The sequence below is a fragment of the Felis catus genome, chromosome B4 (genome assembly GCF_018350175.1).
Source record: "Felis catus isolate Fca126 chromosome B4, F.catus_Fca126_mat1.0, whole genome shotgun sequence".
In the NCBI taxonomy this organism is placed as follows: Eukaryota; Metazoa; Chordata; class Mammalia; order Carnivora; family Felidae; genus Felis; species Felis catus.
In genome coordinates, this window is record NC_058374.1 from 32,114,757 (window position 1) to 32,140,544 (window position 25,788).

At 33.7% G+C, this 25,788-nt stretch overlaps 1 protein-coding gene across 9 annotated transcripts in view; it reads right to left on the reverse strand.

Moving 5' to 3' along the window:
• Positions 1 to 331: 331 nt before the first annotated feature.
• CUL2 (cullin 2) overlaps positions 332 to 25,788 on the reverse strand; it is a 155,840-nt gene continuing 130,383 nt past the window's right edge. For all 9 annotated transcript variants that reach the window (XM_006933355.5, XM_023256527.2, XM_023256526.2 and 6 more), the window contains 13 exons: positions 25,246 to 25,408; positions 22,244 to 22,368; positions 20,618 to 20,725; positions 19,616 to 19,675; positions 18,797 to 18,925; positions 18,601 to 18,687; positions 17,456 to 17,608; positions 16,869 to 16,946; positions 11,373 to 11,439; positions 5,338 to 5,540; positions 3,485 to 3,586; positions 2,254 to 2,370; positions 332 to 1,229 (listed from right to left, as the gene is read on the reverse strand). In XM_006933355.5, coding sequence (XP_006933417.3) covers positions 1,098 to 1,229; positions 2,254 to 2,370; positions 3,485 to 3,586; positions 5,338 to 5,540; positions 11,373 to 11,439; positions 16,869 to 16,946; positions 17,456 to 17,608; positions 18,601 to 18,687; positions 18,797 to 18,925; positions 19,616 to 19,675; positions 20,618 to 20,725; positions 22,244 to 22,368; positions 25,246 to 25,408 — 1,524 coding nt within the window. In that variant the 3' untranslated portion in view covers positions 332 to 1,097. The remainder of the gene's footprint in view (positions 1,230 to 2,253; positions 2,371 to 3,484; positions 3,587 to 5,337; positions 5,541 to 11,372; positions 11,440 to 16,868; positions 16,947 to 17,455; positions 17,609 to 18,600; positions 18,688 to 18,796; positions 18,926 to 19,615; positions 19,676 to 20,617; positions 20,726 to 22,243; positions 22,369 to 25,245; positions 25,409 to 25,788) is intronic.

Below are 25,788 nucleotides of genomic sequence, written 5' to 3' on the forward strand. Positions count from 1 at the left end.
AAATAGTGGAATTTCATGTCTATAATAAGTGGCATCCGGTGTAATGCACCATACAGACAAAAAAAAAGGTATTTAGGTTACGCATTGCTAAGCACACCTATGACTTATGAGAGTGAATTTAGTATCAAAATGTATAGGGGTGTAAGGGTAATACACAGGTAAGAGAATGGAAGGAATACACTGGTATCACAGGATCTCCTATAACTCAGAGAAAGGTAGAAGGAGAGGTAAGACAGCTGGGTATTTGTCTACATTAGAATTAACGTATTATGAAAATAAAAGACAACTTCTGGATGAGAAACGCTTTCTATCCAGACTTGAGGCCACCACATATTCTCCTCATCCTTTATTTCTGCGGTGTAAGCATATCACCAGAAACTCTTGATAGAATTAAATCCTCAACATTCAAAATGCTCATATCCAATGTAGTTCCAGTCCATAAAAATAAAACATTCTTTATGTTGAATGCATTTTTATGCATTCAAGAACAATAATCTAGACATTTTCATGTAGGACTTAAGTAGGAGTAAAAAGCGAGTTAAACCATTCAGATAAAAATGCAACTAAAGCTTCATTAGCTGCTTTGATGACTCATGAACATTTATATTTATACTATTATGTGTGATGCTCCATCCACATAAAAAAGGCATTCTATTTCTTTATTTTTTTTATTTGACAAGCAGCAATATCATGTTTGTCATTTTAATGTAGATACAATTATTAGGTTATCTGTCATATTACAATATTTAAGTTTTTTATTTTATGTCCTTTAAGATACATTAAAAAAAAAAAACACATCAACTGCAAACGTGAAGGGGAGAAAAAGCATGGTACCCAACCAAATTTCCACATTTCAGCAATACTTCACTCATTCTTTTAATAAAGTTTTAAGAAATGTCATAATGACATGAGCTTGAAATATCTCTAGGCATTTTCTCTGACGCTCATGACGTGGCACTGGTGATGTTGTAAACAGCAGAAAAACAGGGGCTGCCAAATGACCAAATTATGGAGGCACAGGCCTGCTTTTTCCCACAGGAACACACCAAATGGTGATGGCAATGATCTTCTCACACCCACACTAGAGGAGAGCGACATCACGCTACGTAACTGTATTCATCTGCTGACGCTTGGCTGCGTTCGATGTACTGTTTGTCTATCAGAACTTCAATACACTTCTTAATCATGCTGATACTAGGATTAAACCTAGCTCTTGACTGGCTAATCACCTGTTGGAGAGAGACATTGATGTGTCAAACTACTGCTAATCAGTCAGTTATAAATCATTACTAACTAATCGGCTATGACATGCTTCCAATGCATTGAGTGAGGTTCCATCAAATAGACCTAATCCATTTGGGAAAAGTATGCTTAAAGTAATTATGAATTATATTAATTAAACTGAATAAAATCATCCTAAATGCATGGGTATGATACATCAAACAAGTGAATGCCATGAACAGTATTAAACTGTTTTAGCTCAGAGGGCATTACACAAGGAGAGAGGGAACAATTTAAATCAATTTTGATGACAAAAAATTTTTATGTAAAATAGGGGAAAAGCCTAATGTTTATGTTGTGAAGGAATTAAAATGCAAAACACAGATATAGCAAAATCTAATAATTTTCACACATAACAAAATTAAACTATACACTAATCTATCTAAATACACGTACACATGCTCCAACTTCCATTTCACCCTTGCCAAACTTTCAAGTCCTTGCTGAACTAACACTTTCTCCAGAAACCTTCCCTCCAAATCCCCTAAGTCAATGCTTCCGTGTACATTCTCACAGTACTATATCTCTTTCTCAGTGCATGTTAATGGAATTTTATATTTTTTGCTTGTATACTACTTCAGTCATGTATTTCTTCCCTATTAGACAGTCAGGAACCATATCTTGTGTTGCTCTGCACCACATCCCTAATGACGTGCATAACACTCTATCACATGGTAGACACTCCTATATTTATGGAATGAATGAATACTTGATACAGTCAATTTCCTTCAATAACTGGACAGGAGGCTCAATATACTGGTGAACTTAGCTCTCTAAATCTAAGCCAAGGGAAATCTGAACTTAATACTGAAATTATAAGTGAGTACTGTTCTCATTAAGTAATGAGACATTTCTTTATGCTATTTGGGAATCATATTATTTCTGTATCATGTTTACAAAGAAACATTCCTAATCCATACATTGATAATACCCTTTGCCCCAAAAAGCCTTGAGGACTTCCCCGCCTTTTACCTCTTGAATAAGGGCATTATGCCGAAGTACTTTTCGTGCTTTCATGATACGAACTATAGCAGCTTGGAGATACATTTTCCGGTCCTCATCTACAGCACTTCTAGTCTGCTCCATTTCCTGTTTCACAGCGGGGAAAAAAGAGCAAATGAGACACTAGTCACTGAACCTTTCATAATTCATTCTATCAATGAGTTTAAATAAATTTCCAATCAATACTGAGCATCAAATTATGTAGTTAACATGTGCCCATTACCACATAACCATTACCAAAGGAATATCTACAGTGAGTTATTTATAATTTCTTGGGTTAAAGTTGGAAGGTTATTAAAAAAATTAACACTACTGTAAAATGTATTTAATGTAAATAAGCAATAAAGGAGAATTTAAATGATTGTCAGATTTTCAATAATTTTCAAATTTCTGTCCTGTCGTGGAGTACAGACCATATACCACATATATGCTTTTAGATGCTTTAGTAACTGTGCATACTGGATCAGGCCTCAAGGAGAAGAGCTGTGAAAGATTCTATTTGGCTCAAGCAGAGAAGCAGGGAAGGATGGGCCACAAAGGGCCTATCTCCACACAGCTCAAGGAAACACAGTAGAGTGAGGCATAGAAGCGGGCAATGCCACAATAGGGCTCTCATAACAGCTTTTAAAAGACAAAATACAACCCACATATTATAAATTATTATTCAATAGCCTAGAGAAAAATGAGATCTCAAACATTTTTGTGTTGAAATTTAGTCATAATTAACTAACATCTGTCTCCCATGGGGGAATAAGTTCTTGGAGAGGGCCCGACATCCTATCTTTTAACTGGACATGGGGCAGGATGTAAAGTTAGAAACATTTTCAACTTCTCTTTGAAAGAAACATGTTATAAAGCTTTTCTTTATTTTACAAATGAAAAATGTGAGAGATTATATCACTAGTCAAGGTAGGAATTTTTGTGAAGAATGCAAAGCAATGCTCCACATTTTGTCTAAAAGCAAATGTGACAATACTACAATACCCTTTTCCTTAAATACCCATTATATTACTATTTTTATAATCTAAGATACTGGCAGCGGGTTTGTTTGTTTGTAAGGTTAGTAAATGCAGAGACTAAACCAGAAAAAAATGCATCACATTATTACTTTTGATGTGCAAACTTTTGCATTCTCTCAGTTACACTTGTGAAGTCCAATGCTTAAATATTTCCAAGAGAAACAACATTAAAAAGCACTTACCTGTGGGGTGTCTTTCTGCATCGATGTAGTAATTTTAAATTTTGTTCTTTTACTGCTAAAGTTCATATTTAATGAAAATGAAGATTCTGCATCAATGTCTTCCTATAATTAAAAATAATTCATTCATATTTATCAAAATTAAAATCATTAAATAGGAGTTGCTGCAAATAATATGCCTTAAAATGAAATGGCCAAGCAAAGAAGACTCAACTCTCATCATTTTACATTACAAAGATTATTTAAGAGAAAAGTAACTGTCTTCTGTCAAAGAAAGCAAAAAACAATTCTTTTCTAGTTTTACACTTGAATTTTAATCTGTTTAACATTTAGAAATAAGCTATTTTATGGCCCAACTATTATGTATATTACCACTAGATAAAGGGTCAAAGCTCATTGGCTTAAACAGAATTTAACATTTTAATTTTTATGACCTACTGTCACCCCATTTTGAAAAAGTGAGCAACCAATGGTCTTGTGCTGCAGTAACAAAATATCGATGATAAATAACTGGACTACAGAAGCAACTGGTTTCCCGTGGCACACGTGACTCTGGCGTGGTTCTGATGAAGTTTACCCTCCAATTCATGTTTTATTCACTCTGCCAGAAGCAAGTGGCCTTTTCTCAAGTGAAAGTTGTCAAACCAATTTTTATAATCACAACTTCTCTATCAGGCTTAAGAAAGCCACTCATGTTCTATAGTGAGTTTTCTCCATCAGCAGGATCAAAAAGCACTTGGCAAATGAACCATCTTCAATAATAACCTAAGAAGTTCTGCTAAGGAATGGCATTCATAATTAAAATTTAATGTGCGAATAAGCAATCTGTATTTATTTTGAACACTCCTGGGCAGCAAAAATAATACATTTTAGAAAACTATACAACTTCTTAAGCACTTAATTTAGCTAAAAATTTATACTTAAAATTTTAAGTTTTAAGTTTAAAAATTCATGCTTAAATTATAACTAATTGCATTAATTAAAATCTTAATATTAAGAATTTAATATTTTGTTAAGATTCTGAAGTCAGAAAAATTAATCATTTCTCAGTATTAAGAAAAGCTTTATTTGACTTTCAGAATACATGCTATTTAAAGCTGCTCAATCATAGGCTACGAAATATCATCGGATTAAATGAACTGATGAGAGAAACTGTAGGCTATTAAGTTCACCAAAACAAAAATGAAACACAATTTATGAGAATTTTTTCTTACAGGCACAATTTGAAATAGGACACTTATATCTGCTTTTTAAACACGATTTAAGTGTCTAAAATATACTGTAACGACAACAAAAACTTGTTATTAGGAAAAAAAGCTATAAAGAAAAGAAGTAGATTACTGGCTTGCTCTTCTTGTGACAGATATTACAAATATATGGTGGTTATTAGTTGAGTCCTGGAATGAGGGAACAGGAGAGTGAGAGCATTTGGGATGGTTACACAAACTAAATATGCACACAAATAAACATCAATAGATGGTCATTTCCTATTACAGAATCATGTAATTAAATATCAACTAAACACATGGAAAAAAAAAACAAACAGAAAGATTTACAATATGCTACTGTTTTTAACCTCAATTAACCAGTATCTACTCAGTGGCAATTCTTACACAATTTTCAGGAAACTGTCACAGTGTAGGACAAATAAAATCAAACTGTAAAGGGCACACAGTCACCAACTTCTCTGTGACTGCACAAGCTCACAGCTGTAAGGAGTCTACAGTAATGCAGCTGGCTCGGCACTCAAGTGTGTTCCAAAGTACAAAGGACATCGCCAATTATAACCTTACTTGAAAAACTGCAAACATCTCATGAAAAAGCTGTAATGTTTATAATGCTTAAATTCCCCATACCTTTTCTGAATCATGGTTAATCATTTTCACATCAAGTAATGATTTGATTGTTTTTGTCAGTTCCTTTTCATTCATTTGAGTGCTGTCTTGAAGCTCTTTATAGCTGACAGTTTCACTGTTGTTAAAGGCAAGAAGAACTGCCATTTGGTATGTTGTAACCATGGCTACATATGGTTTGCCCAAATAGTTCATTTTAACTTCACCTACAATTAAAACAAAATTGTGACAATAAACTGATCATCAAAGAAACATTTCAAAATTACTTGAGTAATTGTTTATTTCAGCTACTTTCTCCTGAAAGAATGAGCCAAGGACTTATTAAATTGTTATAAAGCCATTCTTGCCAGCAGTGTAATCATTTTGTTTGTTTGGGGGGTGGAGGGAGGGCTGTTAGTTTTGAGTAGGCAGTATAAATCACAATTAAACTAAAATACCTCTACCAGTAGGTAACAATGTCTCTAAAAGTTAATAGGAAAGCTAAGACTTAGGAATGAAAAAAAGCAGTAAGAGGAGGTGAGGGTAGGAGGAGAAATGGACAAAAGGAGAGAATGACAGCCTGCTACCAGTAACTGCCTCAGGGGTGTCTCTCTGGCAAGGTTCAAGCACACAGGGAGGTCTACAAGCACACGGGAGATGCTTCTCCTGTGGCTCTAACCTGCAGTTTCTGCCAAAATTTAACAATGCTATTTTGTCTCATAAACAAACATTTTTCTTCTCAGTAACTTTCTAGGGGCAAACAAATGGGAGAAGAGACAAAAAGATACATTATTTTGATGAAATAGTTGATAGAATAAACAAGTTCTAGATACTACACTACTCTGGAAAGCTATAAAGGATACAGCGGGTTTAGGCTCACTGAAGTTCTGCAACACCCCAGGGAGGCAGTGCACTGAAAAGTTTATAATAAACTGTATGACAAACATGTATGCACTCTAACATGTAAAGTTAACGCAGGTCAACCAACAATTTCCTTTAGGACATAAAGCATAAAGCTGTGGTTTAGTGGCTGTATTTCTCTCTGTCTCTTACACACCCTGAATTATTCGACTATTAATGGATTATAAACTAAACCATTACAAGATCTGGTTTTAAAGCTCTACATTATACTCAAGGAGGCTATATTTCACATGAACTTACCCCAGAGGCTACATTCTCCCTGTGAGTGGTAATTAGGATCTCTGATCAAGATGTTGTGCTTATTTATTCATTATGTAATTAAAAAATTTAAAGGATATTAAGTCAATTCTGCCACTGATTATCATGCAGATGCCTATTCCAATTTTTATTGTGCTTCAACCTATTTCAAAAATAACTGTTATTCAGATATTTAGAAACACCTAAAGAAAAATATGCCTTATCTCTGAATTTTCATGAAAGGAGGGCTTAACAGAGTTTAAGTAAAAAGTTAACGTTAGGAGTGTCCTGCCAACAATCAGTACCAAAAATACTTTAAGGACTCTCACCTCAACATTTAAGTTTGGGAAATATGGTGAGAAGCAAGATATCACATAAACTGTACATAATTTGTATAATGACTGTTTCAATCATATGTCAGAAACAAGTACGAAGTAATGCATCAAACACGCAGATGATGAAGCGGGACCTCAGGCGACACTTTATGGATGCTATAACACGCTGCCATGGGTTTGGACACAGAATGCATCTCCTGCCACACCAAGCAGTCTTTCATCACCACCAGAACCCAAGGAACATTAAGAGACAATGCAAGGAAAGGGTCAATGTAAATAAAGGGTCAATGTAGCATTTATTATTAAGTTCATTCTGCAACATTTAATAAGAGGAAAACTAGTTTTGTAATACTTTTTTTTCCCCCTGCTATTTTTTAGTTGTCAGCATTAGGGGCACATGCGCCTCTTGCCACCTTTTCAGTACCACTGAAAAGTACCACAGTACTCATTAGCTCACAGAAGAAAAAAAAATGGGAAAAGCGTAGAGGGAATATGTGGGGCAGGGCAGGAAATCCCAAATTTGGACGATTCATTTAATTACTGCCATAAACAGAAACAGAAGATACAAACAAGGTCATTTTACCTACAGAACAGGCTGGCAAACTTGATGAAACTTCAAACTAGAACAAAACATTCTGATATGCACATACTTTGAAAAAATAAGCCAACCATAACTCAAGAGGTATTTACAACTACAGGAAGTTAACGAGTGGGCAGAACTCTCTTAACAGTTTCATCCAAGTTACTTTCCCATTACCTGTCAGCTCCTTAGTCTCTAAGGGAAAGCTTTTCTTTACAGAAGAATGTCAGCTACTAAATGCTGAATGAGTGATAGAGTATCGCCAATTTGCAATCAGTAATGAAATAACTGATTCAAGCCATGATCATCCGTGGGTGCCAAAACCATTAGATAGATCTGTTCCTGAAAAAGGGTATTCATATGGGACCTAGGTATCTCCCCTCAGATCACCTGTTAATTGAAAAGGGAAAAGAGTATCTTTACAATGAAGCTATCTGGTGTCACCACCTTAACCAGGTGTCCAACACTAGAGTCTCTAATAGTGGGATAACCTGATATTATATGCCTTCTGGTGCATTATGAAGTATATAGAGCTGCCTAAGAAGTATTCTTGACGACAATATAATTTGAATAGAATCAAACTTTTGAACCTAATTTCAGAAATACTAATTTACAGAAAGTATAGGGAATAGAAAACAAATCAAATACATCACAATAATGTGACAAATCCAAAACACTGTCTGGTCTTTTCAAAAAAGTATATCAAGAGGGCTAAAGGGGGTTAAGGAAGAGGTGGTAGGGAAAGGAAGCAGGAAGACACAATAACCAAATGCAATCAGTGAGCTCTGATTACATTAAAACAGGCATTAAGGTCTCTTTGGGGACAACCAAGGAAATCTAAATATGGACTGGACATTAGGTAATATTAAAATCCCTCACAATTTTAACTGTCAAAGTATTTGAAATCAATAATGAAAGAGAATTCAGTCAAGGATAGGATCATTACCTTTTAAGGTATGTGCAATATGGTGGGATTTTGATTTTGGCAAATTTGCCAGATTAGATTTTGGCAAATAATCAATACTTATATGACTTATAGTTCATTAATTGCTTATATAATCTAATTATATGTATTATCTACATAGCTATGTATTAACCAATGAAGTGTTACTTCCCTTGAATTTATTTCTCAACTTATCTCTCAGCAGCTGACTTGGGATTCCTATAAAATCTTGATGTGCCATAAATAAAATTTATTTATATCCAGTGTAAGTTTCTAGGTTCTGTATTTGTCATTTCTTCATCCAGTTGTTCTCTCAGAATAATTCTACCCAATGTCCTAGTCATAAATCCAATGGAATTTTTATCTTTCTCTCATTCAGTATCTCTGTCACACCTGATAGCATAGATTGCTTACTTCTTAAAATTCTTACCTCTGTTGGTAATATGCTCTCAACATTCTTCTTTGCCTATCTTGGCTAAGTCCTATTCATCCTTGAAAACCAAGTTTAGATGTTATTTACTCAGAAGGTTTCCTTCACCAGGAGCTATTTGCTACCACCAATCTATGGGAAACTAAAACCCTGGGCTCACCTATTACAACATTCAAAACATTTACCATAATTATTTACTTGTCTATCCTCCCATTAGATGTGAGCTTTTTGAGGGCTGAGGCTCTGTATTTTATCTGTACTTGGCATACAGAAGTACTTGGGACAAAGATGTTCTCTGGGTTATAAATGAATTTTTCAAAGTGAAAGATGAAGGAATAGGCTCAGAGAAGTTAAGTAATTTGCTCAAGGTTATAGACTTAATAGGCTAATAACCTGACATCTCCTGATTCTAAGTTTCTCCAAACATCACTTTATACCCCATCTCTGACCATTTGTAAAGACTCTTGGATTACAATACAAATAATACCTGGAATAATGTACAAATGGATTAGGAAAGAATAATTTTGATTATATGTAAAGGTATGAGTAATAGGGGTTCTCAAGAAACAAAACTCTTAGTCTAGAATGAGAGCCAATGTTTTAAAGGAGCCCTGGAACCTTATGACAAATGTGGGAACCACAGAACAAGCATCTTAATGACAGATGGTGTTTGACAACTTTTGCTAATGAGTAAATGAATAAATGAGAAACAAAACCAAAATAAAATTTTACCCAATAGTTTCACTGATAGATCACAGGTATTTTCAGTGCTTTCAGTGATTCAAAACAAAAACGAATTTACAAGGTTAACAATATCTTTTCCAAGGAATAAACTATTTGACTCTAATGAAGACACATATACACAACATTGAAACAAGAAAAAAACAAACAAATGAGCTCCAAAAATCTGGTTATCATGGACCAGCTTTGGAATTCTGTATGTTCAAAAACAGAAAAGGAATGTTGTTCTCTTTCCTATCCAGGTGTCATCAGTAACAGTTTTCAGGTCAAATTCCAAGAGCAAAAACTATGTCGTTTTTTTCTTTATTTCTATTACAATTAAGTTGCTGAACACCAAAAAAGTGAGCCCCTCATTAAAATACTTTAGGAGGTTGATTACTGCTGAGGTAATGAGAAAAACAAAGAGAGTTTAAACTCCCCAAGACAGATATTCATGGATATCAAAAATAAATTAAATTCAAGTACATTAAGATATATTAGTTCTTTTAGTTATCTAAAACACTGGTTGAGCATGTTTTTTCTTAAAACCCATTATATTTACTAAATGAGAATAGAAAAAATTCATAACAGATGTAAAATTAAAGGTCAAGTACAAATTGACCACTTATTAAATATCATTTCTGGGGCACCTGGGTGGCTCAGTCAGTTAAGCATCTGACTTCGGCTCAGGTCATGACCTCGTGGTTTGTGAGTTTTGAGTCCTGCTTCGGGCTCTGTGCTGACAGCTTGGAGCCTGGAGCCTGCTTCGGATTGTGTGTCTCCCTCTCTCTCTGCCCCTCCCCTACTCACGCTCAGCCTCTCTCAAAAATAACATTAAAAAAAAATTTTTTTTAATCATTTATTTCACAAACTGCTGAAAAAATGTAAATGTCCAACTTGTTCAATAAAGTTAAACTTGTGTAAGTATGTTTTATCGTGTACTGATTATGTACTAATATGTATTACTAACAATGAGACATCATATTCCAAATATAAATTAGTCAAATAAATGGTAAGAGAAATTTTTCTTAAGTGAGTGAATAGAATTTCCTAATAAAGGTTATGGCACCTGATTGATCAAATTTTCTTATACCATTTCTAAGAGATACACCCTTAACAGAGATACCTTTTCCTTCTTATAGAAAGAGAAAGTTGACTCAATGAACTTTTCAAAGCAGAGCTTTAGCAAAAGTAGAGAAATTTTTGAGTGTTTGCTTTGGCTAACATCTTCAGGCAACTCAGAGCAACTGCACACAGTCTACAGTCATTCAGTTATGAATCCTACTGTCAAATAAGTGGACCCCACTGTTCCAGAAAGAAGCAAAGGACCAGATTCTGACTTAACTTTTCTAAAATTGAAAACTACTGGAAATTAATTGGGACACTCTGGAAAAAGTATTTACTACTGCAGTTCACTATAGCACCAAAAAGAAAAATCCAATGCTTGGATCTCCTTATGATCCTATAATGTTTAATGAAATTTCTGAGGACATTTGACATATTTAGAGAAAATAGGGTTTTTTTAAGAGTATCTGACCTGTCAAGTCTTGGTTTCTAAATAAAATTTCTACTGTCTATATAAAGTGGTTTGTTACAGAAATATAAGAAACCATTATAAAATTCAGACATTTTCTTACCAAGCAGTAATAAAAACAGCATAATTTTATACTTATACTATTAAAAAGTGCTGCACTTGAACTTCATTATTAGTTGCTTTAATGATAACCAGCAAGGCAAATAGAGGAAAAGAGGTTAAAAACTATCATTAGAAAAAAATAAAATAAAAAAAACACAAAACTATCATTAAGCTGTAAGAAATCTCTTCCATTAAATTATTAACATAATTATATCAGGTAAATTTCACTACACTAGATATAATTAAATGCATTTTACCTGTACAGAGATAATGTAACCATGTAAGTTTCCTTCCACTAAAATGCTGGCTGTAAAATAATTCAAACTGTAGAAAAAGAAAAAAATCAAGTTAATTTCAGCTACTATAACATAACTACCTAGCTATTACTACACTGAAAAAGTAAAAAAAATATTCATGTTAGAAAAGACATTATAACCCATCTGGTATACTTACTCATTGTATAGATGAGAAAACATATCCATGGCAAGTCCCTGACCAAGATCTTACAATTATTAGTCCAGCTCTTTTCACTTACAACTTTGTCCAGGATTCTCTCCACTAAACCACAGCCCTATACAGTTGACTATTTGTATAAATTCAGAAATGACATAGTCAATGATTCATTTTGAGTTTTGAATGATAGCCATTTGGACTTTACAAATACAAACTACAGACCAAAAACATCATCATATATTTCCAATATGAAAATGGAAATCATACCTTCATTTCTAATTCTCCTATTTGCCAACATATATACCCTTGCTAAAGTGACAGGTTGATTAATATTTCTGTGGTTACCTATAAGGTGACATCTACAATTTAACTTTACATCCAGTCAAACACAAATACAAACAAAGTTTCAAGGTACTCATCTTTGTATCTTCTTTTGTTGATATTATTATAAAAAAATTAACATTCTATTATTGTAGCTTTGAAAATTAAAAAACATCTTCCTTGAACTGAATGTATAATTGTAGGACATCAATCCAAAAAGTACCTTTTAAAGAGCCAGTACATAATTTATAGTGAGAAAACAATGCTGAAATGTAAAAAAAAACAAACCTCAATTTCATTATAACACTAAAAAATAAACGCATCATGTCACAATTCAGAATTATGGACATACTTTCAGCCATGATGTGCCACAGGTAATAGTTACACCTAAAGCTTTTACCTGTATATCAAACTTAACCTTTTTTATTCACAAAACAAAGTTTCAATAAAGCAATCACCAATGTTTGACCTGCCAGTTGCATACTTTCACTCTTTACAGCAGAAGTTTATAGCTGTCAGCCAAGAGAATTAGTGAATTCTTTTCAGCAGTTTATTCCAAGTTTGCCTGGTCCTGGGAAGCTAAAACTTGTTCAGCATGCTTTCCCTCCAATAGCATGATAAATAGGAAATGCCTGGCACCTAAAATACTTAAGATTTTCTGCTTGGTTCTAATCTAGACAAAAAGAAAAGTCAAAATAATGTCATCAAAGAATCCTAGAAGCAGGCTTTGACTAATCATCTCCAGGGGTGTCAATAAATTCAATTACTACTACATAACTCATAATTTTATGATGAATAATTTACAATGAATTTGTGGACAAAAGCAAAATAAAACATTTTTTTTTTAATTTTTTTTTCAACGTTTTTTTATTTATTTTTGGGACAGAGAGAGACAGAGCATGAACGGGGGAGGAGCAGAGAGAGAGGGAGACACAGAATCGGAAGCAGGCTCCAGGCTCTGAGCCATCAGCCCAGAGCCTGACGCGGGGCTCGAACTCACGGACCGCGAGATCGTGACCTGGCTGAAGTCGGACACTCAACCGACTGCGCCACCCAGGCGCCCCAAAATAAAACATTTTGAAATCAAGAAAATCAAACTTTAAAATGCTCTTTATAAATTATTTAAGTGCAAAACTAGCTCCAGGATGTATATTCCAAGCTCTGAAGGCACATGCCTTGCCTCTTTATACTCCTAGATCTATCAGTCAAGTTTTATTGATAATGATATAGATACATCAACAGAAAACATTCTTTTACCTTAAATTTAATATCTGATTATAAAGATTTTCATTTCTGTAAATCATCAAGAAAAGTCTCAGTTCCAAATGGAAATATTATAATATTCATCTGGTATTCAAAGATAAAAGCTATAAAACTTTGCTTCATTATATCATTAAACAATTATGTTACCAAAGTTTAGTAGTAAAAAATATGTCTTGCCTCAACTTCTAATTTTAAAATAAGTAACAGGCTAGGACAGCATCTTTTAAATGCCGTTTGAGGGTATTAATTAGAACTCAAGAGGCCTTAAAAATGAATAATTCCTATTCACTTCTAATAGAGAGCTGAATTAATACAGATTACTTTATATTTCTTCAGTATTATTCAGATTTCTGGACCACGTACAAAGGAAATATAACAAGATGTAATGGTCTAATATGCAAAAAAAATTATTTTTTATTGTTTTAGTTTTTTAACGTTTATTTATTTTTGAGACAGAGAGAGACAGAGCATGAACAGGGGAGGGTCAGAGAGAGAGGGAGACACAGAATCTGAAACAGACTCCAGGCTCTGAGCAGTCAGCACAGAGCCCGACGCAGGGCTTGAACTCACGGATCGCGAGATCATGACCTGAGCCGAAGTCGGACGCTTAACCAACTGAGCCACCCAGGCGCCCCAAAAATAAATTATTTTTAATTAAAGTTTAATTTCTATAGTTTTAAGATTCACGTGTGTAAAATGAAAGTAAATTTTTTGTAAAATAACTACATATTTTAAGATGTAAAATATAGAAAAGATCACTAAGGCAAGATGAATTATTTACATGTAAAAATGTACACTGTTAAGTACACAAATGGATTTTCATTCCTATGTAACTGAACCCTTGGATTTACTAGGAAAAAAATAGGAGGACAAACTCCCTCTACTGGTAATTAGCGAAAATCCAAATGGAGAGGACAATATTCTTGGAATCATAAATAGTCAGAAAAAAAAAACCCGCTGTTTATAAGTGAGGAAAGTGAAACCTCATAAAAGTTACACATAAAGTTACACATAAAGTTACACATAAAGGCTGAAGGGTTTAAAAACCTGATGTTGGAAAATGATATTTCAAGAGGAGAGAAAAAAAACAACATAAAGTTAAAAGGAAACTATTTGTGGCAGCACCTGTTCTCTGCCTTAATTGTGATTCAAAAACTTGGGCCCTTAAGAAGTAAGTTTTAATACTGTCAAAGATGAGAGGTTAATTTTCTTCCACTTGCCAGATCACAAATACATCAAAATGCCTTACCTGGCTACCCAACCCCTACTCCTAGCTTGCTTCTATCCTTTTTGCAAAATCTGTACTAACCTGGGCTCATACTATGCCCACCCAAATGAATGCTTTTCTTCATGTAGTTTCTAAGATGGTCGTGCCACCATGCCTTTCTAAGGAAGATGCAAGAAGTCCCTAAGTTCAACTCCTATTTTGAAAGCCTACCTTATGCCTAGTATCTTGAAATCTACCTGGTTGGTTACACTACTCTAACTCTGCTATTACCATTACTACTGTAACTGTTACTTCTTCTATATTAGCTACCATTTATTGAGTACTTATTATACACCAGGCTAAGTGCTTTACATGATCTCATTTTATCTTTGTATCAGCACTCTGAGGTAGTCCTCTCATCAGTTAAAATATTAGAAAGTTATGTGCCCAAAGTCACAGAGCATACATAGTAAATAGCAGGATAGGAATATAAAATAAAAAACTATGATTTCAAAGCCTGTACTGTTATTTTATTTATAATGCTTATTCTGAAAGAAACAAAAAACATACTTACTTTAAAACATGACTCAAAATATCCATTACATATATCTCTAGGGAATAGTGTAATGAAATACCATTTTCATTTTTAACTTCATAACGTATGCATAACCCACTGGTTCATGAACAACCTCAAGTTAGTGTCCAAATAAGGGACTATAAACAATAATGAAGATTTCTCTAGAAAAAAATGCTACCCAAACTTCTAATCAGTCAAGAAATAAGAAACCTCTTTTGGTGAGTTAGTAAATCAAAAAGGGTTAGTTGCAAGAGAAATGAAAACATGTCCACTAAAAAACTTGTACACGAATGTTCACAGCAGCATTATGCATATATTCAAAAGGCGGAAACCACCCAAATGTCCATCAACTGATGAATGGACACATATGTGGTACATCCATACAAGAGAATATTATTTGGCAATAAAAAGGAATTAACTACTGATACATGTTATAACATGGGATGAACCTTGACATTATGCTGAGTGAATGAAGTCAGTCACAAATGATATGACTCTGTATGAGATGTCCAGAATAGGCAAATCTATAGAGAAAGAAAGTAGACTGCTTCGGGATGAGTGGAGTGGTGAAGGGAGTTAAGGAAAAATGAGGAATGACTACAAATGGATAGGGGGTTTTGGAGGGGCGATTTTGGGGTAACAAAAATGTTTTAAAATAGATTGTGTGATGGTTGCACAACTGTGAATATACTAAAAACCACTGAAATTGTACATGTTAAATGGGTGAATTGTATAGTGCTATGGTTTGAACATCTGTGTCCCTCCCAAATTCCTATGCTAAAATCCTAATGCCCTATGTGATGGTATTAGGAGATGAGGCCTCTGGGAGGTGCTTGGATCATTATGTATGGAACCCTCAGGAACAGGATTAGTGCTAATAGAAGAGAGACCTCACAGAGCTCCTTAGCGCCTTCTACCATGTGAGGACAGAAGAAGTCTGTGGCCTGAACATGGCCCTCACCCAATCACGCCGGCACCCTGTTCTTAGGTTTCCAGCGTCCAGAACTATGAGAAATAAATTTCTGTTGTTTATAAGCCACCCAAGCTGTGGTCTTTTGTTAGTTAGAGCAGCCTGAACAGGCTAAGACATATGTTATACGAATTATAGCTCAATAAAGCTGTAAAGATACAGTCTCTACAGTCTTTTTAAAAGCTTTTTGGTAAGCATTGTAAGGTTTATTTACAGTTGCACTTAAAGCATTTTTTCTAGGTTATTTCACATTCCATATATTTACCTAAATCACAGTCCAGAAATAAAAATAACTATCACAAGGGATAAATGTGGAGGCTCAAAAATGGCTCCAAAACTGAATGAAAAATTAGAAAATGATCGTTTTAAGTATTGTGTTCTAAGCTGTCTTCTAATATCAAAATTTCTGTAACTTAAAACTGCTTAAGAGCAGATAACAGATTTCATAAAAATGAGACACACTTGACAAAGAACTGGATGACACACTTAGCATTTTAGTTTTTTTTTTTAGTTTATTTACCTTGAGAGAGCAAGAGAGAGACAGAGAGACAGAGAGACAGAGAAAATGAGAAGAGGAGGGGCAGAAAGAGAGGGAGAGAGAGAATTCCAATCAGGCTCTGTGCTGTTAGTGCAGAGCCTGACATGGGGCTCAGTCTCACTAACCTTGAGATCATGACCTAAGCCAAAATTAAGAGTCTGACTTGGCCACCCTGGCAACCCCTTAGCATTTAGCCAACTTAGTATTTAACTGACTGAGCAACCAAGGCACTGCCTTAGCATTTTAGTTTTAATATTAGGAACCACAATAATTTACATTTTTCCTACTAGGCAGACTAACTATAATTTGTGAATATACTTTTATATCACATGAGCCCTCAAGGCTTTGTAAAAATATTTAAATATAACGTGAAGACAATTATTAAAATTTCTTTGGTCTTCTAATATATTTTCTGCAAACTTACCATCTGTACACTTTTTTCCAATTCCTGGGGAATTGCAAATGTAGATGAAGGAGCCTGAGTAAGAGGCCATGCACCAGCCTACAAGGAAAAAAGTTAAACAAATAAATATCTAACTTAAAAGTAAATATTTTTAAAATGATTTAAGCAACTAAAGCCCCCCTTTTTTTTATCTCCCTTAAAATGTTGATAAAGCCCATCAACATTTCTATCATGACATATTTCATTCCAAATCAATATAACATGTAACTTTAGAAGATAGCATCCACTGACTGAAAGAAATGTAATCAGGCATCCATTATTATTATTTTTTTTTAATTTTTTTTTTTTCAACGTTTATTTTTTTATTTTTGGGACAGAGAGAGACAGAGCATGAACGGGGGAGGGGCAGGGAGAGAGGGAGACACAGAATCGGAAACAGGCTCCAGGCTCTGAGCCATCAGCCCAGAGCCCGACGCGGGGCTCGAACTCACGGACCGTGAGATCGTGACCTGGCTGAAGTCGGACGCTTAACCGACTGCGCCACCCAGGCGCCCCAGGCATCCATTATTAATCCTTTGTATCAGAGTTTTTGAAATGGTTAGTCATACCTGTAGAACATATATTTGAAAACTAATTCCCAAATCTATTACTGTGTCTTGATTTTTGATAAAATTGTTGAACTTATTGTTGAGATCAGCACTGACACTCATATCTGTATACATCCGATGAAGCTTGCTGGTAAACTCATAACCACAGGCTTGCTGTAAAAGAAACAGTTTTTAAAAATAAAAATAAAAAACCACATTGATTATTAAAAGAATGTGATAGGTCTACAGTCAAACATCCTGCTTGTATATTTACACCAGAGGCCTATATTATTCATAATCTAAAGCAGCTATTCAAAACAAAACCTTTCAAAAAAATTTTTCTGTTTAAATGCAGAATAAATGAGAACACATATTTATGAAACAATAAATTTCCCTTTAAAACAAAAACTTTTCTATAAATTCATATATCCTATTTCAACACTACAAAATGTCCACTATATGTAAGACACCTCTTAAGGTTTACATATAGTATCAAACACACATGAAAGATGACTGGGAATATTTGAGCCAGTAGTCAATTTAAAAAGGAGGGTATTTAGACATATTTTTAATGCCATCTATTGAAATCTACCTCTTTGAAATTATTTAAAACTCTGTCATCACCAGGTCAGAAAATTTGGATCTCTAGTCTTGGGATACAAAACGCTTTGTGTTAACATCATTTTTAAAATTTAAAAAGTTATTGATATATTTAAAAAGGACCACATATTATATTCTGTGTCTACTATATAGGAAAATGATCAACTACTGAATAACGCAGGATAAGAACCAGCTACTACTTATCTCATCAGTCCATAAGCTAAAATGATGTAGAAATATTTACCAAGGAAAAATGAAATTCAACTGTACTCCAAAACTTGTACTTAAAAGAATAATTTCGGTGTATTCATTTATAAGTAATACAAGTCTTTTGTAAAATTAACATTGTTTATATCTTGTGGATAATTTTATATCAATATATAGAGAGGGATTTTGTCCTTTCAATGCAGAATTTGCATATCCCACCACACAAATATACATTCTACATTTTAACCAATTACCTATTGATGAAAGATTTCGTTACTACATATAATGCTGCAAATAAATATATTTATGTGCTAGTGGAATAATTTTTAGGACATTATTAGATCACAGGCTTAAATTACCTTTAATTTATTGATCATGGCTTCTTCAGAATCCATAGACATAGATAACCCATGAATTAAACGCTTCGCCAGCATTCTTGCGTAGAACTACATTAAAAAATTTTTTTAAAGATTACTTCCTTTCTGATGATTTAAAGTTCAAAACTAAATCAAAGCAGACTGAAACACAAATATAACTTCCTTATTTATAACTTACCTTTTGAAACACATCTTTATCATCGATATACTTGAAAACAGTGATGAAGCTCGTGAGTTTGTCTTCTACTTCATTCTCAGTCATCCCCTTCGCTGACTTCTTTAGTAAGTTGTCACAGTACTTGGCAAGCTGAAGTAGAAATTGACAGTAAATTTTAGAAAGGGCCCTTCTGTACATATCATGCCTCAAAGGAGGCAAGGTGACAAAAATACAAAATAAGATCAATGGACAGGGTCTCTGGCATCCTAAAGCTTTTATTTTAAAAACATGAACATAACCTTAAAATATAGGTCTTAAGGTAAAAACCAAAACAACAACAAAAACAAAAACACGTAGAAAAAACCCAAAAATCTAATCAACATGTAGTGACCAATAAAGCATTGATACAAATAATGTAAATTTCAAAAGAATACCTAGATGAGTTTTGAGAGGCTCTGTAATTTATTATGTTAAATAAGTACTTTTCTTTTAGGCTATCAAAAACTTACCATCAATTTTTTTTAGAGTTCAGATAAAAAAAATCCCTAATGCAAATTATTTCAAAGCAAACGTATTTTAAACCCCAAACGTAAAATGGAATATTTTCTCCTTCAGTTATTCCTTAAAAACAAAAAAGGCTTCAGCATATGGCCAATTGCATTCCTTAAATAAATGCCAAATTATACACAATGTATATAATCACTTTTATTTTTAATAATTTAATTTCATCTATTTTTCTGAAAGAGACTACAAAAGCAAATTAATTTGATGTTCTCCTCAGTTTTCTTTTTCTAATACTGATTTTCCGTAAGATTATTTTTAAGCAATCATCAAACTTACCAGTTCAGGTGCTTTGCAAACAGACTTGGGTTCTCTGTAATTTACAACTGATGTAAGGGCCTACATAAGAAAACAGACCAATAATTAGTCCCCAGGAATAGGGGAAAAGTGCAGATGGTTCAACAGAGAATGTTATTATCTGTAAATCCAAAAATTAGTGCCTCACACAAAACACGGCATTCTGATGGTAGTGTTCTTGTTTTCATATTTAACACAGGGTAAATTTCTCTAACTCTATTCCTCATGGTAACTACATAAAAATTATATATATTGTTCCTACTGAAAATATTCTCTATAACTCATTATTGCTATTTGAACACAGATAAAATAAGACTACATTTTAAAAAATCTTACAATAGCTATGTAAGCAAATTTTCCTTTAAGGTATACTAAAATCCAAAAGTTTGTAAAACGTATTTATTTTTCTTTCAAATATCATTGTTATTTCAAATATTTCAAATATAGTAGCCTAAGTATTATATTTAAGGGAAAAATCACTACTAAAGAATATTAAAATTACACATGCATTTTTGAAGATACTAGTTTATTAAAAATTTTAATATTGCATACTCATGGGAAATTCAATTCCCATATAATTCAAACATTTGATTTAACCACTCAGTTATTAATCTAAAAGTTTTATTTTGGGGCGCCTGGGTGGCTCTGTCGGTTGAGCGTCTGACTTTGGCTCAGGTCATGATCTTGCAGTCCGTGAGTTCAAGCCCCGCAATGGGCTTGTTGCTGTCACCTGTCAGTGCAAAACCCTCTTTGGATCCTCTGTTCCCTCCTTTCTCTGCCCCTCCCCTGTTTGTTCTTTTTCTCTCAAAAAATAAATAAAAAACATTAAAAAAGAAAAAGAAAAAGAAAAAAAGAAAAGTTATATTTCAATTTTGACTTTGTCTAGATTAAAAGTCATACACATAATCAGTTAGAAGCTCAAATTCTGAAACTGCCTAAAGAATAGTGATTAAATAGAATTATATATACAGATTAAAAAGTTACCTTATCCAATGCACTCATAAAGTGCTGATCACCATTTAAAACAGTGTTGATTAGTTGAACAAATTTACCATGTACTTCCAAAACTGACTCCACAAATAGTGTTGGCATCTACAAATATGAAATACAAAGTACAAAATCACATTTTAAGAAGGATAAAATTAGGCTCACTAAAGAATTGCTTCATTACGTGTAAAGTTTTTCCTAAGCAAATTAATGTTATATACACATTATATATCTAGATATCTAGATAACTAGATATCTAGATATCTAGATATATATCTACATATAGACCCTCAAAAATGTTTTTAACTAAGATGGCTTTAAAAATCTAAACCTTTGGTATGGAAATTAGCTTGTCATTCAACATCATTGAAATGCAGGACTCTAGTTCTTCTGCCAGAAAAACCGACTAAAAACACTTCTGTGTTGGAATACCGTATCTTAAGGGTAACAAGATACAGCCTCTCAACTACCAAGCCTATCACTTTCATAGAGGATTATATAAACAAAAACTGCCTTCAAAGCTACTGAAGGCTGAGAGGGAAAGGAGAGTTAAAAAGCCAGAATCTGTGAAAACAGAGACCCCTGGAACTAAGCAGTACAATTCCCTACATCTCAGAGGGAAGAAGTATCTAGCAGTGCAAAAGTGAGTTTTTGATCTTAATGGAGGGAACTATGTCAGCTAAAATTATTTGGGTCTACTACAAATGTATTCTCTTACACTTCCACTCCCTTGTCCTTGACACCAATCTCTGCCTCTTTGCCTAGTACCATTTAACACCCAGAATCTAAAAAATATAGATTAATAAACCTAGGCTTTACAAAAATGGAAAACTTATTAGTGTGGCAAAACCATTACTGTGGCAGGATATAAAAATCACTGGAGTGATGAGCATTTAATAAATGCTCCTAAACAATGATATCCATATAGAGATTACTGCAAATGAAGAGCCAAAAGCTCTACTTCAGGAAGAGAAAGAAGTAACATTTCATGTCATGTCTATCTTATTTGTCAAGCCATCACTAGTGATAACAAAGGCGGTGATCCAAAAAGATTTGATGATACGAACACATATTGAGAAGAAAGACACCTTGTTGTAAACAGTCATTTGACTGACAAGGAACTCTTCAGAAAGATGGGTGTTAGGAACATGAGGATACTGCTGGATATTCTGGGTAGTAAGCATATATTTAGGAAAGATTGTTTTAATTTAAATTTGCTTCCTGGACTACCAAATTCAGAGCATTTATAAAGAAAGCAAATTGTAATTTGCCTATACTGCCTTTGATAGATACCATTACTACTATAACTATTAATGCCAGTTACATAGAAACACAATCATTTACAAACAGCAAACATATATTTCTGTGAGAAGTTAATTAACAATTGCTAAATGAACACATCAGTATAACTAAGAAGCCTATCTCATTCAATGACTTTCTAATAATATGGTAATTCCAAAATAAGGACAACAAACTATAGGTTTAAAACATATTTTAATAAATATGTTTCATTTGTTATCATGGTAGGACTCTTCTGCCATTGTTTAAAATAGTGAAGTCAAAAGAAAAACTCCATGATATTCTGATTAAGAGAAAAACATCCCAGCTCCTTATATAACTCACATTTTCCTGAGTAAGATTACTGGTTGCTCTAAGGCCCTCATCATAGATATGATTTTGCAGCTCCTGAATCATATGAGGTAAACCAGTGGACACAGCACGAAGTAAGACATACATATTTGCCATGTCTGAAGAGAAAAAGAAAATTTGATTATTAAATTTCCAAAGAGTTCAAATAATATTTTAATGCAATAGGTAATATATGGTTCAAAATGCAGAGTTACAAGAGAATGCAGAGAAAGTCCCCCACACCCATCTCCAACCATCCAGTCCTCCTTTCCCACAGGAAAGGAACACTGTAGTTAATACCTTTTCAAAGATGTTTCGTGCACATTCAAACAAATACATATAGTCTTTCCTCTGCATCTTTTTACACAAAAAGTGTAGCCCGTTTTATGTATTATTTGCAATTGTATAACACACTATTTTAACTTAAGAGATCTTTTTATATCATTACACAGTGTATTTCACATATTTTATAACTGCATAGCACCACATTATATGGCTATATTACAAATGCTTACAAATTTATGAAAATTTGGTTGTTTCCAATTTCTTGCTATTACAACATTCAATTACTAAACCTGTATATTAGCAAGCATATCTGTAGTATAAATCCCTGGAAGTGGGATTGTTATGTCAAAGCTTCATCCTCTAAACAGATCCTTATAACACAGCTCCCAACAGCAGGAAGTTCCCTTGCCAACAATGTTATCAAATGTTTTGATCTTTCCCACTGAGAGGTGAAAATGATGTCTCCGTGCAGTATTTTTAAACTTTTTATTGAAATATAACACACGCATAAAAAGTGTGCAAACATGTATCTAAATGAATTGTCATAAGTGAACACATAAACACCCACGTGACCACCCTGGGTAAGAAACAGACATTTCCTACACCTACAAGTTTCCTTCACGCCTCCTCCCAATCACTACTCCTCTTGCTCTTCCTCAAAGGCAATCACTGTCATGACTACCAACCCACAGATTTTGCTTGTTTTGATTTATAAAAACGGAATCATACAATTCCTTCATGTTTGGTTACTTTGGTTCAACATATTTATAAGGTTGATCTACATTTTGTATGGTAGCTGTAATCTGTCCATTTTCACTCCTCTATAATATTTCACTGTATGAATATACTGTACTTCATCTATTCTGTTATTGAACATTGGAACTGTTTATGGTTTGGGGCTGATACAAATAACACTGCAATGAACATTCTTGTACCTTTTTGTACGTGTTTGCACACAGTTTGGGCAGGGGAGTATGTATCTGGGAGACAATGTCAGTGTTTCAAAGTAGTTGCATCAATTTATATTCTGAGCCTAGTGTATAACAAGCTCTCTGTACTCCACATATTTCCTAATGCTTATTATATTCAATCTTTTAAATTTTATATCAAAATGTGACTATTGATATCAGTGTGGTTAATTTGTATTCCCCTATTTTAATAAGATTGAGGGCCTTTGTATATGTTTACTGGCTACTTGGATACCCTCTACTCTGCAGTACCTGTTCAAATTTCTTGACCATTTTATACTTTAGACATAAACCTTTTTCAGTCATTGCAAATATATTACCCTATGATTGTCTTTTGATACTTTTAATGGTCTTTTAATGACCCAACGTTTTTAATTTTAATGCAGTCCACTAGATCAATCTTTCCTTTGTGGTTAGTGCTTTTTGTGTCTTATTTAAAATTATCTTTCCCTACCTCAAGGTCATGAAGTTATTCTCCTACATTATCTTCTCACAGTGTTACTGTTTTACATTTAGGTCAAAAGCCTACAATGTATTGACTGATTCTGGACATGCTGTCTGAGGTACAGATTAAATTTTACTTTTTTCCCCAAGTGATTATTCAATGGACTCAGCACTATGTGTTAAAAAGACTGTATCTTTCACCCATTGCTTTACAGTGTTACTTTGGTCGTAAATCAAGTATCTATTGTATGTATGCATGGGTTCTTTCTATGCTATTTTATTCTATTGGTCTATCTCTCTACCCTTACACCATTGCCTCGATGTCTTAATTACTGTAGTTTTATCATAAATCATGCTATCCTGCAGTCTTCCCATTATGGTCTTTAAGACTGTTTTGACTTTTCTCAGTCTAAGAGTTTAACTTTCAGAATTAAAACAAACAAACAAAAATCAAACCACTTCAGTTTTGAGTATATTCTCCTGATCTATAAATCAATGTTGCTTTCAGCAGTGTTTAGTTTTTTGGGGCGCCTGGGTTTGTTAAGCGTCCGACTTCGGCTCAGGTCATAATCTCACAATTCATGGGTTCCAGTCCCACAATGGGCTCTGTGTTGACAGCTCAGAGCCTGGAGCCTGCTTTGGATTCTGTGTCTCCCTCTCTCTCTGCCCCTCCCCCCACCTCTCTCTCATGCACACGCACGCGCACACACACACACACACACACACACACACACACACTTTCTCTCTCTCTCTCTCTCTCAAAAAAACATTAAAAAAACCAATGTTTAGTTTTTTGTGTAAGTCTGGCACATATCTTGTTATGTTTACTCCCTGCTAGTGAAAATTTTTAGTGCTATTTTGTCTTTTAAAAAAAAATCCCATTTTTTACTGCTTATTACTAGCATCTCATTGCATCTTTATTTTGTATTTTCTTCTATTTTGAGTGAGATTAAGCATCTCCGTGTATTTAAAATCTATTCACGTTTCCTCTTCATCTTCTTTGCTTTTTTTCCTGTTTATGAGAAACTCTTAATGTATTAAGGAAATTAGCCCTTGTGATACACAAAAATGTGCAAACACATTTTCCTAGTTTTACTTTTGACTTAGGAATATACTTTGAACATATACTTTTCCAAACCAGTCTTTCAACGTAGATTATTAAAAATCTGTAAAAAGGCACATCGAATATCTTAGAGACTATTACTAAAAATACTTGAAATCTAAGGAAGTTTGAAGATGATGTAAAAAGTGGGTTTATAATTTAATATCTATTCATAGTTACTGTTTCATATCACTTACCATTTTTTTTCTCTTGTCGGATGATATTATGACATTCTGCATGTAAGAACTGTAAGTGGTCTGCTACCATTCGTTGCTGACATTCATGAATCACTTTAGTATATGAACTTGGATGCAAGTATTTTCGACATCGAATTTCTTCATCTTTTAATCTACCTAGAACCTTTAGAAATATATTCTTATAGTCATGACCTACTATGAGGAAAAACCTGTTATCAGTAAGTAACGTAGGTAGCCTCAATTTAATGGCTCAATTAAATATGGCCAGGTAACAAATAAGGATTATATAACCAACGTAAGTCCACATTCCATAAATGATTTCAATTTTTTATTTAGGCTACTAGCTATCACCTACATTTCACCAAAATCTTATGAATAAGAACTAATAAAGTTAAGTGGTCTACATTTTGTCTTCATTTTAAAGGCAAGTTAATATGCAACAGAAAAGTGGGTAAAAATTATTAAAAAATAAAACAGGTGGTTACTTTATGAATATTTAACTATCAAACTAAAAAATAATTTACATCAACTGGATCAAATAGA